Source organism: Cherax quadricarinatus, chromosome 83, assembly GCF_038502225.1.
Source record: "Cherax quadricarinatus isolate ZL_2023a chromosome 83, ASM3850222v1, whole genome shotgun sequence".
NCBI classification, from domain to species: domain Eukaryota; kingdom Metazoa; phylum Arthropoda; class Malacostraca; order Decapoda; family Parastacidae; genus Cherax; species Cherax quadricarinatus.
In genome coordinates, this window is record NC_091374.1 from 7,392,080 (window position 1) to 7,413,537 (window position 21,458).

The 21,458-nt window shown below is 39.3% G+C and overlaps 1 protein-coding gene across 5 annotated transcripts in view; it reads left to right on the forward strand.

Moving 5' to 3' along the window:
• LOC128702204 (proton channel OtopLc) overlaps window positions 1–21,458 on the forward strand; it is a 217,358-nt gene that overhangs the window by 96,289 nt on the left and 99,611 nt on the right. For 2 of the 5 annotated variants that reach the window (XM_070102787.1, XM_070102788.1), the window contains exon 2: window positions 19,029–19,091. The exons of the other annotated variants lie outside the window; for them this stretch is intronic. In XM_070102787.1, the coding sequence (XP_069958888.1) occupies window positions 19,029–19,091 (63 nt within the window). The remainder of the gene's footprint in view (window positions 1–19,028; window positions 19,092–21,458) is intronic. 5 annotated transcript variants of the gene reach the window in all.

Sequence of the window (21,458 nt, forward strand, 5' to 3'; positions counted from 1 at the left end):
CTCCAGCACTCCTTATGCTGAGTGGCCCACATGGGTTTAGCGCTTGAAATACAATACATTCTCCAGTTTAAGGGTTCTTGCTCCAAGGAACAGGCGCTACGCTCTCCTGTTTTCCAGAACTTTATGCTACCTCAATTCATTTCAAAGTCTAGACTTATCCAAGATATACTAACTCCTTCAGGATGCCACCCACAACACACTGCTGTTACCCAGATACCTATTAACTTATAGGTGAATAGTAACAGGTGCAAACAAACTTAACATCCTGGTGCCTATTTACTCCTAGATATAAGAACATAAGAAAGAAGGAGCACTACAGAAGGCCTTCTGCCCCATGTTAGGCAAGTTCTAGTCACCTGCTGGCCCAAGCCAGTCAGGTCCAGTTCACATCCATATGATGTAAATAGTTTAGAAAACCGACAAGATAAATCACAGAACGGGTGGCATTCGAACTCATGGCTAGTAAATCTTAAAAATTTCTCCTGCGAGTTGTTTGCAGTAGTGTTATTACTCCGAGATAAACAGTGACAAACACTTCCCAGATGTTTATTTAATGTTAGGTGAATGAGGGCAGCAAGTGAACTTATAATTATTCATACATCTCCTCGGGACTGAACCCGGGTTCTTTGGTTGTGAGCCGAGGGCGCTGTCACAAGCTACGAGTCATTCACATTATGGTTGATTCTCACAGTCACAAAGGAATCATTTTCATGCTTCACCGAACATGAATGACAGCTGGACCCTTTCTTTTTTTCTTCTCCTCCTCCTCCTTCTTTTTCTTCTTCATCACTTCTTCATCTTCTTCATTCTACTTATTTTTCATTAGATTCTCAAGTAATCAATATTTTTTAAGCAATGACCCACACAGCAATGTGCCGTATTTTCCGGCGTATAAGGCGCACCTTTTTCCCCACGTGTTGGAAAGTCAGGCTGCGTCTTATATGCTCAAGGTGAGGGTCAAGGCCAGGCTTTGGGTTACACTTTAGCTGTTGTTTACCAACGATACATTACAACTGAGTCGAAACATCGCCTTATATGTCTTATATTCTCGTGCGTCTTATATGCCGGAAAATGCGGTAATTGTAACCGAAGGTTTGTCAGCTGTGAGCGTTGTCACTGCGTCTAGGAGCGAGTGAGTGGCTTGAGGCTCGATGCTCCGTCCACAAACCAACCCTGGCTCTATGACCAGCCAGGCTGTTGGTGCTGGTCCACGTGAAGGAACATCACTTATCAAAATAAGTTGTTTGTTGGGTTTGTTTTTGTTAATTCAGTTTGTGTGGTATCTAATAAGCATATCCTTAATATCCCTCCACATAAACATATATTTGCCAAGTTAAGCACCGGTGTTGCAGACGTTAACGGATGTAAATGTTAACAGGTGTTGAGGATGTCACATTGTCAACACCCCATTTAGGCTGTGGATACATCTGATCATACACTTAACATAGCTGTTGTATATGTGGTGTAAACATATGTTAATGTATGACAAGAGATCAGAAGCAAGAATGTAATTTCATACCTCTCTCTCTCTCTCTCTCTCTCTCTCTCTCTCTCTCTCTCTCTCTCTCTCTCTCTCTCTCTCTCTCTCTCAATATTAACTTCATTAAAGCCATAATATCTTGTGTACTTTAGTTCTTCTAATAGGACTTTGGGTAAACTTTGTGTAGGTACATTACCATACACGCTTATCGGTGCACATACACTACCATACACGCTTATCGGTGCACATACACTACCATACACGCTTATCGGTGCACATACACTACCATACACGCTTATCGGTGCACATACACTACCATACACGCTTATCGGTGCACATACACTACCATACACGCTTATCGGTGCACATACACTACCATACACGCTTATCGGTGCACATACACTACCATACACGCTTATCGGTGCACATACACTACCATACACGCTTATCGGTGCACATACACTACCATACACGCTTATCGGTGCACATACACTACCATACACGCTTATCGGTGCACATACACTACCATACACGCTTATCGGTGCACATACACTACCATACACGCTTATCGGTGCACATACACTACCATACACGCTTATCGGTGCACATACACTACCATACACGCTTATCGGTGCACATACACTACCATACACGCTTATCGGTGCACATACACTACCATACACGCTTATCGGTGCACATACACTACCATACACGCTTATCGGTGCACATACACTACCATACACGCTTATCGGTGCACATACACTACCATACACGCTTATCGGTGCACATACACTACCATACACGCTTATCGGTGCATATAAGCTGCGTTGCACGATGCTACCCACCTTATATACACACACCTCTCGGTGCATACACACCTGCGTTGAACAGTGCCACTCACAATATATATACTGAGATATGCACACCTCGGTGTATATACACAGAGATACCTCTCACTGTATATACAGTGAGAGATACAAACCTCTCACTGTATATACAGTGAGAGATACACACCTCTCACTGTATATACAATGAGAGATACACACCTCTCACTGTATATACACTGGGTTGTAGGGTACACTGGGTGTTCCTCTTAACAGTGCCCAAGGATCATCCACATTGCTTCCCTAAGCCGCAGTCAACACCAGATCATGTTACTCTTGCCGAAGACTGACTCTCCCAGGTGGGCTTTGACACACTTTTATTGACCAACGTTCAGTCTGTGTTTCTGTACACAAATAACCCGCAAATAGGAGAGAGGAGCTTACGACGACTTTTCGACTCGACTTGGAACATTTACAAAATCACATTGTGACTTTGTAAATAGTCCGAAACGTCGTCATAAGCTGCTCTCTCCTATTTCCGGGTTAATTGTGTATTGTTTCAGTCACTGTATTGTGCCTTTTATATTCATTCTGACATAAAAGTCTGTGTTGCAGTCTATTACTGACGTAAAAGTCTATCGCAAGCTTTATCACTGACATAAATGTCTGTGTTGCAGGCTTTATCACTGACATAAAAATCTGTGTTGCAGTCTTTATCACTGACATAATTTTGACTGAACACATCGACCCCAGGCTGAGGGACTGATTACCTCAAACTCTTCCTCTTCTTACACCTTTCTGCTTTGTATTGGACTGAAGCCACTGTGTGGCGAAACGTTTCTTCAATAAAGATTACCATATGTTGCATAAGTGTCTCAGTCTTCAACTTTTGGTCCACTTGTTGACTGGGCACTGTTGGTCCACGGGCGAGGGAGGTAAACAAGGGCATTGATGTCCAATTAGCTTCCTCGTCAAATTTCCTTATCTAATCGTTTTACCTCTCTCTCTGTTGCATACTGAGAGCCATATATATATATATATATATATATATATATATATATATATATATATATATATATATATGTGTGTGTGTGTGTGTGTGTGTGTGTGTGTGTGTGTGTGTAAAGGCTGTTGTAGTTAGGATGTAGTTAGGCTGGCGTAGTTAGCATGTTGTTGTAGTTGGGATGTGGGAAGCAGCACCTTGACCAGCTGGGCTGGAGACAGTCACCTCAGGTCTCTGCTGGTCCCAGCAACCACTTTTTGTACGAGGGTGTGGTCATTGTGTGTGTGTGTGTGTGTGTGTGTGTGTGTGTGTGTGTGTGTGTGTGTGTGTGTGTGTGTACATGTGCGTGTCGCACGTGGATGTGTGTATGTGTTTGCACATTTACCTCCGTGTGTGTGAGCGTGAATGTGTGCGTGCATATATGGGTGTGTGAATGTGTGCGTTCATATATTCGTGTATATATGTACGCTTGTATATGCATGCAGATATACACTCGTGTTTTGTGTGCGTATAAATGCTCTTGTGTGAATATATGTACTTGTATAAATCCTTTAGTATGTGCATATGCGTATCCAGTGTGAGACTGTGTGCGCATATATACGCCTCGGTATGTATATGCACCTTCATATATAGGATGCGTGTTTATCTGGGCGTCCTTGTGTACGTTTTGGTGCGGTATGTACGTGTGTGTGAAGACGTACACACCAGTCAAGACACATCCAGTTAAGCAATAACCTCGCTGTGCTCCAAGACTAAAGTTTCTTGTTCGCCGAGTATGACCTTTGATTGGGGCTACATGATCAGCAGTTTTCAAACCACTCATTTTACGAGCCGTATGGGTTTAACGTTTGTTTTTAATGTAATAATAATGATTATGATAATTATTTATTATTATTATTATTATTATTATTGCAAAACTAGTCGTGTCCCAGTAAGTAGGGTGACGTTGGGGCTGGCAGACAGCAGTCACCCAGGGAGGTACTGCCACCCTATCATACGAGTATCAAAGAGTAGGCTAGTAAATATTTTGCACTTTGGCAGGATTACTGATCTTTACTTTGTCTCATAAACACGTAAGATGACAAATACATCTTGCTACTACTACTCTGCTACTGACATGCATTTAGTAGTAGTAGCACACTAAGTACTACTACTACTACATATTTCTCCCATGTTCAGTGAGTGAGGTAGCTGATAGTCAGGTGACTGTACATGCATATAAAACTCCCGTTGCTTTATTACTTTCGCTGTTCCTTGACAGTATTAAACATAAGGAAAGCGTTTGGAATGCTACTTTTCACTGTGGTTATATTGCATATTAAGATATCACCTGTTTCTCGTAAATGTGCATGTATGTGTACATCAGTTTGTGTATACACACGCCAGGGTTTTCCTCCGTATATCTAGATAGTTCCTACCTTTATAAGGTTTCCTTTCAACTCCTCGGGGAAGTTGGTTAGGGTAGGTAATGTTCGTCAAGAAACAGGACAAGTGTCTCCTGACGCGGGTCGTTATCAGAAGATGACCCGCCATTGGAACTTTTGGTCATCTGACTGAGGCCTTCCGCTGGCTTACCGGTCCACTCCTTTAAAAATTATGGTCATAGTTATAACCATTCAGTTTATTCTTTTAACTGCTTTAGAATCCTGCTTTTGTAAGAAACGACTGGCGCTTAATGCTACTAAAATACTAGTAATATTACTCAGATTTACGTAAAATGATAGTACTTAATTTACTTAACCTTTCTGTGAATTTAAGTACATACGTTAAGGTCCATCCTGGACCATTATCAAGTCACTAAAATAATGGTGAAGAACTGACCGGAACGTCGTGTGTAGTTTCCTCTCTGATGTGCAGATTGTTTGTGGATTGTTGCAACCATGGTATTGTGATTTTCGTTAGTCGTCGTTTGCGCAGAATTGTGACTCGTTTACACGATATCGTGACTTCGTTTACATTGGTATAATGCCTCATCACAGCTTTTTGTTTAGTTTTGTGTATTGCAAAATACCACAGCGAGGAGTATGTTTGATAGTATGCTTTGTAACTTTGGATGATATGTACGTGTTTGTATGTGATTTCACCTGTACCAAACATGTCTCGAGGGTATCACCTGTACCAAACATGTCTCGAGGGTATCACCTGTACCAAACATGTCTCGAGGGTATCACCTGTACCAAACATGTCTCGAGGGTATCACCTGTACCAAACATGTCTCGAGGGTATCACCTGTACCAAACATGTCTCGAGGGTATCACCTGTACCAAACATGTCTCGAGGGTATCACCTGTACCAAACATGTCTCGAGGGTATCACCTGTACCAAACATGTCTCGAGGGTATCACCTGTACCAAACATGTCTCGAGGGTATCACCTGTACCAAACATGTCTCGAGGGGTATCACCTGTACCAAACATGTCTCGAGGGGTATCACCTGTACCAAACATGTCTCGAGGGTAAATAAATGGTTCAGAGAACCGACAAGTTGATAAATTGGACACATGTGGAACACTTGGGTATCTTTATTGAGGAAATGCTTCGCCACAGTGACTTCATCAGTCCAGTACAAAAAAAGAAGGGTGAAGATCAGAAGGGGTTTAAGGTAATCAGTCCCTCAGCCTGGAGTCGATATAATCAGTCCATCAGTCTTAAAAAATTAATCTTGATAGACTGATTACATCGACTCCAGGCTGAGGGACTTCTTACCATAAACTCCTTCTGATCTTCGCCGTTCTTCTTTGTATGGACTGATAAAGCCATTGTGTGGCGAAACGTTTCCTCAATAAAAATACCCAAGTCTTGCAAATGTGTCTAATTAATCATCTGTCCCGAGTGCCTTAATATGCATCAGTGGTAAAATCCGTTAAATGACTTTAACATCTGCCTAATGCATTGAATGGCCTCAGGTATCTGCCTAAGAATATAAAATGATCCCAAACATCTGCCAAAGGGTATCAAATTAACCTAATATCTGCCTAAGTGAATTAAAAGGTCCAAAACATTTGCCTTATTGCGTTGTTATGCACCACCTGCCTGGCTTGGGCTGGTACAGGTGTCGAGGACACAGTAAAGGTCTGACCTTTGCTGCTCTTGAGTCCGCGGTGAGGTGCGGAGTTAATGAATGGTGAAGCCTGCAGCTGGGGTGTGGTGGGAGGGAAAGAGTGAGGGGGCAAGAGAGAGTGATGGAAGGGGTGGGTGTTGTTAAAGGGGAGAATGAAAGTTTTTTTTTATTTAACATAATTAGATGCATCACAGTGTGCTACTACCATAGTCTATATTAAATTTACATAGTTTTCCGGTCATATTCCGTCACGTGAGGGATATTTCACATAGAGTTTAAGTGTGTCAGCCCGAGGTAGGAGACTTCAGTAGGATGATGAGGGTATCGTCAAGTATTCCATTAATTGTTCACTAGCTACTTACGGGAAACGTAATATATATTTAGATATCTCCATTATCACAGAGGAAGGCAAGAACAAATCTGTGAAAAGAATAGTGGAGCAAGGGCGGAGTAAAAATTCATGAATACTTTCATGTGGAAACGATGCAGATTCATTGTTGCAGTAGCCTCTCGACGTTATCATCTATGCAATATAATAGCAGACAGTTGATCTTAATGCAAGAAAAGCCACGGGGGATGGAAATCTTCAGCTCAGGGTCTTTCACACGTATCCGTGCGTCATTAGAAGCTATACGATGTTGCAAGAGTAGCAACAGGTGGAATGAAAGGAAGTTTTCTCTTCTCTGAGTACGATAGCGTGGTAACGCCAGCATCACCACGTTATCTTACTCAGAGAAACTTTCTCTCATTCCACCTGTTTCTACTCTTGCAACACTGCATAGCTCCTGAAGACGCACGGAAACGTGTGGAAGATCTTGAGCTGAAGATTTCCATCCCCCGTGGCTTGTCTTGCATTATCAAACTCTACAACTTAGAATACCTACTCGCACAAGCCTGGCGACAACCAGCATGAACATCATAAACAAGCTCTACTTCACTCATAACTAAGCAAGATAATCACTTATAACTAAGCAAGATAATCACTTATAACTAAGCAAGATAATTTAGGGAAGGCTAAGCTGCATTACTAAACTTTAATCTATCACACACACACGCTCATATAGGAACACATACTGAGTGAAAGGCGTCTTGGGATGGAGAGATAGAGAAATAGGCAGAGAGGGTTGATAAAGTGGATTTTAAAAAACAATAACTGGATACATCTGCAGTGAGTTACTACCCTGTTCTAGAGAGAGTAATTGGTAGCGAACTCGGCTCAAACACTGGGGTTCCTGGATCGATCCCCGGCACGAGTGAAACGTTAGGCACGTTTCCTTACACCTGATGCCTTTATTCACTTAACATATTTGCTGCTAGCTGCGTCAGCGTATGCACCACAAGTCTGGTGATCACGAACTGACTAGAAGAACTTATCCAGCTGCCTCTGGAAGACAGCCAGGGGTCTGTTTGGTAATTGCTCCTATGTATGAAATGAGAGTATTGAAAAGTTTTCTCTTGGTGTATCAGCTGAGCATTGGATGTAGAAAGTTGCAGTATAATCTTCGAACTTAGTAATTTCTTCTTTTTTATATACCTTTAAAACGATTCCTTGATATTAACACTTCTGATAGTTTATTCTTACGTTCTTAAGTCTGTAGCAACTTGTGCTACTTTATTTTTACGTTCTTAAGTCTGTAGCAACTTGTGCTACTTTATTTTTACGTTCTTAAGTCTGTAGCAACTTGTGCTACTTCATTTTTACGTTCTTAAGTCTGTAGCAACTTGTGCTACTTTATTTTTACGTTATTAATTCTGTAGCAACTTGTGCTACTTTATTTTTACGTTCTTAAGTCTGTAGCAACTTGTGCTACATTATTTTCACGTTCTTAAGTCTGGAAAAACGACTTACATGCAAATATCTAAGGTCACTTTTTTTCCTTCGTCAATCACGAAGCCAGTTTTCAGATCGCTACTGATAATTGGTACAACTTTCTTCACATATATTTTGCAACGTGGTCAGTGATGTCATCTCAAGATGCTCAGAATTTACTACGCGTCCATGTACCTCTCTCTGCTTCAGTTTTAAATTTGAAAAAAATCAGAAGCACGGGTAACTCAGTAGGACTCTTCTGGCTTTTATTTCCACAGTGTAACTATCATATAGGTAATAGGATGGTAGCACACCGCGGGTGTGCCCACAATTTCAGTGTTATATTATAGAAGAGGGTGGCAGCACACTGTAGGTATTCCCACAGTTTAGCTACCATATAAAAAGGATAGCCACGCAATGCGGGTACTCTCACAGTTTAAACATTAAAAAACCAATAGGTTAGCAATATACTGCATGTTTCCCAAAATTAGATAATAAAAAAAATCCTCCTTTCCATCCTCTTTCCCGATGCTGCTGATAATCATAAGAACATAAGAAAGGAGGAACACTGCAGCAGGCCTGTTGGCCCATACTAGGCAGGTCCTTTACAATTCATCCCACTAACAAACATTTGACCTACCCAATTTTCAATGCTACCCAAGAAATAAGCTCTGATGTGCAAGTCCCACTCAAATCCAACCCATCCTACTCATGTATTTATCCAACCTAAATTTGAAACTACCCAAAGTCCTAGCCTCAATAACCCAACTAGGTAGACTGTTCCACTCATCTACTACCCTATTTCCAAACCAATACTTTCCTATGTCCTTTCTAAATCTAAACTTATCTAATTTAAATCCATTACTGCGGGTTCTCTCTTGGAGAGATATTCTCAAGACCTTGTTAATATCCCCTTTATTAATACCTATCTTCCACTTATACACTTCGATCAGGTCTCCCCTCATTCTTCGTCTAACAAGTGAATGTAACTTAAGAGTCTTCAATCTTTCTTCATAAGGAAGATTTCTAATGCTATGTATTAATTTAGTCATCCTACGCTGAATGTTTTCTAACGAATTTATGTCCATTCTGTAATATGGAGACCAGAATTGAACTGCATAATCTAGGTGAGGCCTTACTAATGATGTATAAAGCTGCAGTATGACCTCTGGACTTCTGTTGCTTACACTTCTTGATATAAATCCCAGTAATCTATTTGCCTTATTACGTACGCTTAGGCATTGCTGTCTTGGTTTAAGGTTGCTGCTTACCATAACCCCCAAGTCCTTTTCACAATCTGTATGGTTAAGTTCTACATTATTTAACTTATAAGTGCTAGGGTTATGGACACTCCCGAGCTTCAGAACCTTGCATTTATCTACATTGAACTGCATCTGCCACTTTTCTGACCAAGAGTAGAGTTTGTCTAAATCCTCCTGAAGTTCCCTAACATCTACGTTTGAATCAATTATCCTACCTATCTTCGTGTCATCGGCGAATTTGCTCATATCACTAGTAATTCCTTCATCAAGATCATTGATATATATTATAAACAACAACGGGCCCAAGACTGATCCCTGTGGAACGCCACTTGTTACTGATCCCCACTCGGATTTAACCCCATTTATGGACACTCTTTGCTTCCTGTCTGTGAGCCATGATTCGATCCACGAGAGCACCCTTCCCCCAATGCCATGAGCTGCTACTTTCTTCAACAGTCTTTGGTGCGGAACTCTATCAAATGCCTTACTAAAATCTAAGTAAATAATATCAAATTCTTTATCGTGGTCAACAGCCTCAAAAGCTTTACTGAAGAAAGTTAATAAATTAGTTAGACAAGACCGGCCTCTTGTGAATCCATGCTGAGTATCATTAATCAAGCTATGCTTATCGAGATGGCTTCTTATAATCTCAGCTATAATTGACTCTAGTAATTTGCCTACAATTGAGGTCAGGCTTATTGGGCGGTAATTTGACGGTAACGACTTGTCCCCTGTTTTAAAAATAGGAATTACATTAGCCATCTTCCACATATCAGACACTGCACCTGTTTGAAGAGATAAATTAAAAATATTAGTTAATGGTTCACAGACTTCCATTTTGCATTCCTTTAGAACCCTTGAAAAAACCTCATCAGGACCCGGTGACTTATTTTGCTTCAGTCTGTCTATCTGCTTCACAACCATTTCACTAGTGACTGTGATGTTACATAATTTATCTTCTTCTGATCCACTATAAAAATTAATTACCGGAATATTATTAGTGTCTTCCTGTGTAAAAACCGAGAGAAAATAATTATTTAAAATCGAGCACATTTCATTCTCTTTGTCAGTAAGATGCCCATAGTTATTTTTAAGGGGACCTATCTTATCTCTGACTTTTGTTCTATAGACCTGGAAAAAACTTTTTGGGTTAGTTTTAGAATCTCTAGCAACTTTAATTTCATAGTCCCTTTTAGCTTTTCTTATCCCCTTTTTAATGTCCCTCTTAATGTCAATATACTGATTCATAAGATGACCCTCGCCTCTTTTGATACGCCTATAAATTCCTTTCTTATGCCCTAGTAGATATTTCAGCCTATTATTCATCCATTTTGGGTCATTTCTATTTGATCTAATTTCCTTATAAGGGATAAACGTTCTTTGAGCAGCATGTATTGTGTTCAGAAAACTGTCATATTGATAGCTCTCTTCGTTACCCCAGTCAACAGATGATAAGTGTTCTCTAAGCCCATCGTAATCTGCTAAGCGAAAATCTGGGACTGTTACTGAGTTATCCCTGCTATCATACTTCCATTCAATTCTACATGTAATTGATTTGTGGTCGCTAGCACCCAGTTCCTCTGAAACTTCTAAATTATTAACAAGGGATTCATTGTTTGCCAGAACTAAGTCAAGCAGGTTATTACCCCTTGTAGGTTCTGTCACAAACTGCTTCAAAAAACAATCCTGAACTACTTCTAAGAAATCGTATGATTCTAAATTCCCAGTCAAGAAATTCCAATCAATATGACTAAAGTTAAAGTCTCCTAGAATTACTACATTATCGTGCCTTGTGGCCCTAACAATTTCCTCCCATAGTAGTCTCCCCTGGTCCCTATCTAAATTTGGGGGACGGTATATCACACCTAAAATTAATTTTTCATGCCCCTCTGAAAATTCTATCCAAACAGACTCTGTATGTGTTACTTCAGACTTAATACCCGTTTTTATGCAACAGTTCAAGCGATCTCGGACATACAATGCCACCCCACCCCCCTTCCCGATACTTCTATCTACTTGGAACAATTTAAAACCCTGAATGTGACACTCTGCAGGCATGTCCCGACTTTTTGAATTAAACCACGTCTCAGTAATGGCAAATACATCTATGTTACCTGCACTAGCAACTAGTCTCAACTCGTCCATCTTATTCCTAGCACTGCGACTATTTGTGTAATAAATATTTAATGACCCTCCTATCTCTTTACCCTTCCTGCTCCTTTCTGTTATTCCACTAAACCTATTACTGTCATTGTCAATTAGTGCCACTGGCTTTCCAATATCCTCCTCATTTTGCCTATTACTAGTTCTCCTAGTACTCATGTTACTACCCTGCGACTTCACAGTTTTCCCGCCAAAACCCATACCACTAACTATTCCTAGTTTAAAGACCTAACAGCTCCCTCCACTGCGTTGGCCAGTGCTCCCACCCCACACCTAGACAAGTGAACCCCATCCCTGGCATACATGTCATTTCTGCCATAGAAGAGGTCCCAGTTGTCAATGAATGTTACCGCATTTTCCTTACAGTATTTGTCCAGCCAGCAATTGACACCAATTGCTCTGGACAACCATTCATTTTCAACTCCTCTCCTTGGCAAAATGCCACATATGACAGGTTTGCCACCCTTCTTCCTAATTATCTCTATTGCTGACCTATACCTGCTAATCAGGTCCTCACTCCTACGTCTGCCAACATCGTTGCCTCCAGCACTGAGACAGATAATAGGATTGCTCCCATTACCTCTCATGATGTCATCCAGACGGCTAACAATATCCTTCATCCCAGCCCCAGGAAAACATACTCTCTGCCTCCTACTCCTGTCCTTCAAACAGAATGCCCTATCCATGTACCTAATCTGGCTATCCCCAACAACAACAATGTTTTTACCTTCCTTGGCGTCGTCCGTAGTGATGCTCCGAGTAGTCGACTCACATTCGCCAGGTAGCATTACACCACTTGTAGAATTCGTCATGACGTTCTCGATGGTCTTCGTTGGGGTTTCTAGGGATGTCTCACTCACGTCTGCCAATGCTTCCTTGGTGCTCGTTGTGACATTCCCAGTAGAACACTCACATTCGTCAGGTAGCACCGAGAATGAGTTGGAAGTTTCCACGGCAGTCATCTGGTTTCTCGTTGTTTCTGCCTCTCCAACCGTTTTCTTAATCTTCAGCTTGGTTCCATGTTGCCCGGCCACTGACCAAGCTCCTCTCTTAACCTGGGGACTCACAACAGGTGGATTACTACGAATCCTCTTGTTCTCCTCCGTTAATCGCCGTATCTCCAGTTTAGCAACTCTGAGTTCTTCTCTCAGCTGCTGGTAAAGCTGCTCAAGAGAGGGCATCCTGGTTCAGATTCACAGAGAGCACACAAACAGGTCTTCACAGAGCTAAGTACACGTCACCACTGAGCTAAGTACACGTCACCACTGAGCTAAGTACACGTCACCACAATGTAACCTTAATAATATATAATATGGGAAAGGTACTCCTGAGGGGACTGTGGCTCACCCCTCCCTAGATAACCTTCTTCACATAACCTTGCACCTGACAAGAGTCATCCAAGTGAGGCGCAGGTGAACAGGTGAAGGTTGTGTGTGTCAGCTCTGCATGCAAGACCTTATTATTATCAAGGGGAAGCGCTAAACCCATAGGATTATGCAGCACCTGTGGGGGGGGATGTGGAAGGTATTCAGGCTTAAATTAGGGAACTGGAGCACAGATCGAATTCCCTAGATCAAAAGACTCACTTTCCTTGAGGGGAGCAAGACCCTAACCTGTGTGAGGAGTCATACACTCGTACTCACGATATAATTTATGTAGTTTTTATAGGAAAAGTAAGACGAAATAATAATTGTTTTCTTGGAGTAAATGGAAACTGGTCGTGTTGGGGGAATACTTAAATGAAAAAAGATGTTTTTATTACTAGTAGATTGGGTTACGTGCAGAAATGACAAAAATCTAGTAGACAGTGCACAGATATCACTTGTATACAAGTTCCGCGTAGATAAGTGTCTCACTAGTAGGCTATCCTCAGATAAAAGATCTTTATAAACGTAGGACGTTGTTTACAACTTGAAAGCATTCGTAACTATGTCGAAGGTTGTGACGGATTGTGGGAGACCAAGCCAGTCATTCCAACCAAGAACTATACTTTGAAAGCCCAAAACCTGTAGGCCTGAAAACTCACAATGAAGTTGTAGTCAGTTGAGGTCAGTTGAGGTGCTCTGGCAGGCTGATGCTTGGTGACGACCCTCTCGCCTGGTCACAAGCATCAAACTCAGTGGCTAGTAAGATGATGCAAGCCTTGCCCCCCCCCCATCCTCTCTCTCATGTAATAATAATGTGAAACCTATTTTATATTGAGATTTTGCACAGATAAATATGTTTTTCGAAGTTCATTGAGAAAAGTTTGTTAGCAAGTGCTGTTCTCTGTAGACAGAGATGATACTGATATACTGTGGAATAATTATTATATATAAATACATGAACAAGAAGTTTGAGCCATGTGGATTTAATTCTTTTTAAATGTAATAATAATAATAATAATAATAATATAATAATAATAAGCGGACACATTAAGGTGTCCACGTGCCACATTTGAGGTTTTATGAAACGAGTTTAGAGACAGGTTGGTTGGGTTTAGAGCCTTTGGACCACACGAGGGTAATTAAGGTTCCACGTAACCTTTTCGCCGCCAGACAAGAATACTTAAATCCCTACTAGAGATTAAAGTGCACTCTCAGCATGCATGCATTTATATATATAGTATATATATATATATATATATATATATATATATATATATATATATATATATATATATATATATATATATATATATATATATATATATATATATAATGCTGAGAGAAATACACCTCTCAATTATATATAGTCTTAGAGAGTTATCTAGTAAGTAGTCACAACGAATATGAATTCCTGATAAATGGCGAAGCATCGACAGAGAGAATGTTTTATTGGGACTGTACCAACACGAACTGATTTTTTTTTATCAGGTACATGTTCTTGTACTTGATTAAGCCAATTTGTGGTGAAACATTGTACTAATGAAGACTCCTCTGTCAATATATCTATATTATCAGGATACTATTAGTATTACAACCTTCCTGCCTTGGCATTTTAATTAGAAACTTTAAGAAATATTAATTGGAGCTTGACAACATAACCAGTACTTCTTTTTATTAAAAAAAGTCGTCGTAAGGCTACAAGATTGAATTACAGAACGAAACCTCTTCATAGTAATTAAACAATAGGATAAGGTAAAGAAACATTCTTAAGAGTTGAAAAAACACTACGTGGAAAAAAATGAGATTTATAAACTCTTCCACTTGACAGAGATGCGTAACTACTGTCGACACACTGTCAAAGGAACTTGATGAGCAAGAATAATGGTGAAGAAAATTGTAGGCTAGTGATCATTGTAGCATAGCATCCCCTGAAGGATTCAGCATCCCATTTTCTATTATAGCACACCACTCCATGCCTTTTTTTAAAAGGTCAGCATAAAATTGTCTGTCACCTATCAACATTTACTGCTGCATTATGGTCTTTGTTTATTGATATATAACTTTGCTGAGCGCTTTCGAGCGTTCACACAAATCTTCTGAGGAATAAGTCATAGTACTGTGGCTGGAACAATTGTAACTTAATGGTCCGCACCTAACCGAAACGTCGTCACAAGTTTTTTTCTCTTAAGTTCGGATTATTCATGAATCTTCAAACAAAATTAATTGCGAGTGGCAGTTAATGCTTCCAAGATCAAAGTTTTTCTGTGGAACTGTGTGTATTGGAGAAAGCTGGACGAGTTGTAAAGAAATACATAAAATACCAAAGGAACTGAAAAAAAAGATGAAGAATGAAGCTTATTTAGTTCTTGTAAACAATAGGATACCCTGATGAAGGGGTCTTGATCTAAGGAATTGGAGCTTCCTTTCGCCACATCAAACTTGATAGATAATCTTCTACATATCTATGGGTATGGCACTTCCCCATGTTTATAGTGATTATGCAAAAAAGGCTATCGTTATTGAAAGAAATACAGTTGAAACTTGAGCGAAGGTCATGAATGGGGAGAAGAGAAAATAGTGAAGTCATTCTATAGTTACAAAAATACCCACAAGTGCCAGAGATCAAGGATTTTGTGGTCTGCGAGTGGCGATGGTGATGGTGGTAGTGGCGATGGTGGTGATGGTGGTGGTGGCGATGGGGGTGGTGGCGATGGTGGTGGTGGTGATGGTGGTGGTGGTGATAGTGGTTGTTATATTGCCGAGGTGATACCATTCATTTAATTTCTTTGATTTCCTTAATTTTCCCTAAATAGTTCCCAACATTTTTAACACGATAGTTCAGTGAAACTGGGTTTGTCTCTAGGGACACTAGTACTGCAGACACCAGACTACTAATACTAACTCTGCTAGGCACAAAAACTTGAATCTTAGCCCAAAATTACTCGTCCAAATAGGGAACTTGGTCACAAACACGCACAGATAACTTAAATAAAACATGTTTTATATTGAGCTGCGGAACTTCTTTGTCTATAGGCATAATCTGCAGGAATATAGCATGTTTCAACTTCTTTAATACCAGCAGTAGCATTCTATATTAGGAGGTACTCTAACATTATGTTAAGGTCAGCGCTTCACCCTTTTTTGTGCTAGCCCCACCTTCAACTTCCCGTTTTCTACTACAGATAATATTGCATTACTACCACACACACACACACACGTATTATATATACATATATAAAATATAGGGAGGTGCCACCTCTAGAACTGTTCTGGGGACCCTCATCCTCAGAGAAAAGAATGAACTTGCTTCAGGGAAAACTCAAGGTTCTCCCTGAAGCTGTTTGAGAATTGTCTCCTACCGCCCCTTATATTTGATTATATATATATATATATATATATATATATATATATATATATATATATATATATATATATATATATATATATATATATATATGTCGTACCGAATAGGTAAAATTGATCAGTTAGCAAGAACTCTCTTAAAATTAAGTCCTAAAATTTTCTCTTATACGTTTAGAGATATATTTTTTTCATTTATGTTAATATAAAAGTTAATTTTGTAACAGAAGAACCTTATAAAACTTGCCTAACCTTATTATAAAAAAAGGAATTTAATTTAGCCTAGTCCAACTAAATATATTCTGGATAAGTTTACAATAATTTAGTAATAAACAAACACAATGAAATATATTTTTTTCGTTAGGCTCAGAATGATTTTTGCAAAATTATTGCATGCACAAATTTTCGCTTGCCTTATTCGGCAAGAAGAGCGTTGCTATTTAAGCCAAAATCGAAAGTTTTACCTATTCGGTACGACATGTACACACACACGCCGTCACAATTTCTTCAATTCCCTTTCATTATTAACTAGATAATATTTTAAAATACCTAATTTAATCAATGGTTTTTGCCTTTAATTTCTTTAAATATAAGTACTCTGTTGCATTTTTTTAGTTCTACGTCTTAATTGTACTTAGGATATAATTTCCCTTGTGAAATCATAACTTCTATAGACCCCTGATAATTAACCAGTTCACAGTAATACTGAATTCTCGAATTTGAGTTAATTACATTTATTGTTAGCACATAAGGTGTATACAGCAAGAGGTGTGTCGCTGATTGTATATACAGTGAGATTATTTCCCATGTATTATGGATTACAGTATCTGTGATATTAGTGTATGTGTGTGTGTGTGTGTGTGTGCTTGTTTATGTTTGTGTTTGCCTGTGTTTGTGTTTGGTCTTAACTATAACTGGTCCTATAGTGTCGCCTTGACGACCTGGGTTAGAGCGTCTTTCCAGCTCACCTGAATTATTTAACGTTAGATAAGGCTTGGAGTTTAGGCGAGCAGTTTAGGCTAGGAGTTAAGTTTGGTACGTAAGCTAGGTGGTGAAATTCGGTATTTAGGCTTGGCGGTTATGCTAGCTTAATGTCTAAGCTAGAAGGTAGGCTAGGAGATTAGACTAGGTGTTTGAAGATCTACACACTGCTTGAATTAACTTAAGACTACAATCCTTATTATTTCTAAGCATCAAATATATCGTAATCCATAATATAGGGACGAAAGTATGTGTGTATGCGCCTTGAGAAAATGCATCACTGTCTTTGTTTAAAGATTTAAAGGAAGAGTATTATAATGCGTGGTCTTTAAGTGTAGAGCTGACTCATCAGCACGACCTTGGTAAGGTCCATGGTGATCTGGGCAGCCCAGTCTATGGCCTACCTCAAGGTTGCATAATCTTTCCATTGGTTCTCCTCTCATCAATATGATACATAGAGATGAATCTTGGATTACTGTGTAGTTGAAGAGAAGTTTGGAAAATTGAAAAAAAATTAGTGAACAGTTCAACTGCTTAAAATGAACAGCGGTCACTGTATTTTCGCTTGTATGTCACACTTAGTTTTCTATTACAAGTGCCATGATCACCATCCTTGAAAGTTGCATTGTTTTTTTGTTTCTGCCCATTAGGGATTGTCATGTATTTTATTTGCACTGTATTTTAACCGCTTCGATAAAAAAATAAATTCGTTCATCTCAGGATATCAGTTACTGTACGGTTGTATAAATAGTTTACTTTTTCTGCAACTATTTCACAATAGTTTTCATTTGTCGATTCTTCCAATAGCAAAATTAAGTGAATCCTGAAAACACGTATGCATATAAAATCGTCTCAGTTTATTTAGCTTCCTTATAATGCAAGTTTGTGTGACTATGTTTACGTTTTTAAAGAGAAGTGACAAATAAAACACTGAAGGGTCAGCTATAGGTTTCAGGACCACGCAGGATAGTTACCTGAATAATGTCACCTCCCAACCCTCCTCTCTCTCTCTCTCTCTCTCTCTGTCTCTCTCTGTCTCTCTCTGTCTCTCTCTGTCTCTCTCTCTCTCTCTCTCTCTCTCTCTCTCTCTCTCTCTCTCTCTGTCTCTCTCTCTCTCTGCCTCTCTCTCTCTCTCTCTCTCTCTCTCTCTCTCTCTCTCTCTCTCTCTCTCTCTCTCTCTCTCTCTCTCTCTCTCTCTCTCTCTTAATTTAAAAAAAAAATATTTGCCTAGGAAGTGTTTTCCAACTTTCCATATTTTTTTTCCGATTTTCTGTACATATATGTATATATTTCGTCCCTGGTGTATATATTTTTGTAGATACCTGTATACCTAACCTCCATATTTTACTTAATCCTAGAATATGTATTAGAGCTTCCTCATTTTTCCTGCCTATAAGGGCCACCTCAAGATTCCGTCGCCAAGGCAAACAGTTAATTAACATTATGCAAATTCTTAGACATTAGGTAAATTAACCTTTTTTTAACATTACGCAGTATTTAGCGACATAGGTTAGTTTTAATGCCAAGCTAAAAATTAGAAAAATGCATAACTGGTTGCCTGTTTTCCTTGGGGTGGATCGTATCTCTAGGTGATCCTCCTGTTATCCATAAATGTGTTTCTTAGCTACCACAGGTCGTGTCATCTTCCATGTTAGAGCCCACACCCTCCATTATCCTCTCCACTGACCACTCTTGTTTCTCAATTTTTGCCTCCTAGTTGCCGTACTCCCCGCGGTGAAGGAGAAACAAGACCTGATTCCTCGTGGGCTGCTTGTGAAAGGTCAGCGATACGAAAATAAAACCTAACATTTATATATTTTTTTTTTTTTTGGTCTACACTTAATTAATATTAAGTTTCCCCTCTCTCTGGGTTGACCGCAAGGTGTTAGCTCGATTAAGTGTTCGTCTGAAGTGTTTGATCGTAAACGATGAGTTGCATGTTATGGGTTAGTATAAATTGATTTAACAAACATTTAAGGCAATATTTACTTAGCTGCTCGGATTTCAGCTTAAATGTGGGTTATGTAAATTCTCAAGTATAATTGTGATGCGCAATGGAAACATTTATATGTTGTTCCTATATATAAAGTTAGGCAGGGTTCGTTATTTATTTAATCAAAATAACGAACCCTATCTAACCTAACTTAACCTAGATTTTAATATAAATTCCAGGTTACGTTAGGTTGGTTTATATTATTTTTTTGTTTACTAGAAGAGAAAAGCGTTTTTCCCATAGGCCCAAAATAATAGTCGTTTCCTCTGTGCAATCCATTTAGTAGTTTAAAATTTACATAATAAAAAATCGTCCAGATAAAGTAAATATTGAGCAACATGATTTCTACATCGTAACCCAGGAGTTGTTTGATTTTTCTACATGGGGAAAACTAATGGGTCATCTAAAGGATTAAGACTAATGTCAGGAGGCACTTGTCCTGTTTCCTGGCCAATAAAATATTAAAGAAAAAATACTCTTGTTTCCACGCGACCTCAGACACCATGTCTGCACGGTAACGTCGTCTTTATACCTCTTCAACCGCTATTTACTTTCAAAGCGTATTTAAGCTGTTAATAGTATGTAAGCGTAAATTACTAACGCACGAATTGGGTAGTATTTTCTTGGTAGTTATTAAACTCTCTCTCTCTCTCTCTCTCTCTCTCTCTCTCTCTCTCTCTCTCTCTCTCTGTAGAAATAATTGTTTTTAGCTCTGATACTAAAATATAGTAGTACATTCAGCTCTACATATTCTCCAATTAACACATGAAATTTTCCCCGTATATTTGCTCGTTCTTTACTGTCCGATTGAATGTCAGACCATAACTCCATGTTTATTATATTCTCGGTTAGGTTAGGTTAACGTAGTATAACATATTTATCAGTAATTAACCGAAATAACGAAATAAATGGGGAGGGTTTTCTTAGAAAATGTGGGGTGTATGGTCATGTTTTAGATGTATGCTGATATATATATATATATATATATATATATATATATATATATATATATATATATATATATATATATATATATAATATATTTATTATATATATATATATATATATATATATATATATATATATATATATATATATATATATATATATATATATATATATTTTTTTTTTTTTTTTTTTTTTTATATTATCACACCGGCCGATTCCCACCAAGGCAGGGTGGCCCTGAAAAAGAAAAAACTTTCACCATCATTCACTCCATCACTGTCTTGCCAGAAGGGTGCTTTACACTACAGTTTTTAAACTGCAACATTAACACCCTCCTTCAGAGTGCAGGCACTGTACTTCCCATCTCCAGGACTCAAGTCCGGCCTGCCGGTTTCCTGAATCCCTTCATAAATGTTACTTTGCTCACACTCCAACAGCACGTCAAGTATTAAAACCATTTGTCTCCATTCACTCCTATCAAACACGCTCACGCATGCCTGCTGGAAGTCCAAGCCCTCGCACACAAAACCTCCTTTACCCCCTCCCTCCAACCCTTCCTAGGCCGACCCCTCACCCCGCCTTCCTTCCACTACAGACTGATACACTTCTTGAAGTCATTCTGTTTCGCTCCATTCTCTCTACATGTCCGAACCACCTCAACAACCCTTCCTCAGCCCTCTGGACAACAGTTATGGTAATCCCGCACCTCCTCCTAAACTTCCAAACTACGAATTCTCTGCATTATATTCACACCACACATTAGCCCTCAGACATGACATCTCCACTGCCTCCAGCCTTCTCCTCGCTGCAACATTCATCACCCACGCTTCACACCCCATATAAGAGCGTTGGTAAACTATACTCTCATACATTCCCCTCTTTGCCTCCAAGGACAAAGTTCTTTGTCTCTCCACAGACTTCTAAGTGCACCACTCACTCTTTTTTCCCTCATCAATTCTATGATTCACCTCATCTTTCATAGACCCATCCGCTGACACGTCCACTCCCAAATATCTGAATACGTTCACCTCCTCCATACTCTCTCCCTCCAATCTGATATTCAATCTTTCATCACCTAATCTTTTTGTTATCCTCATAACCTTACTCTTTCCTGTATTCACCTTTAATTTTCTTCTTTTGCACACCCTACCAAATTCATCCACCAATCTCTGCAACTTCTCTTCAGAATCTCCCAAGAGCACAGTG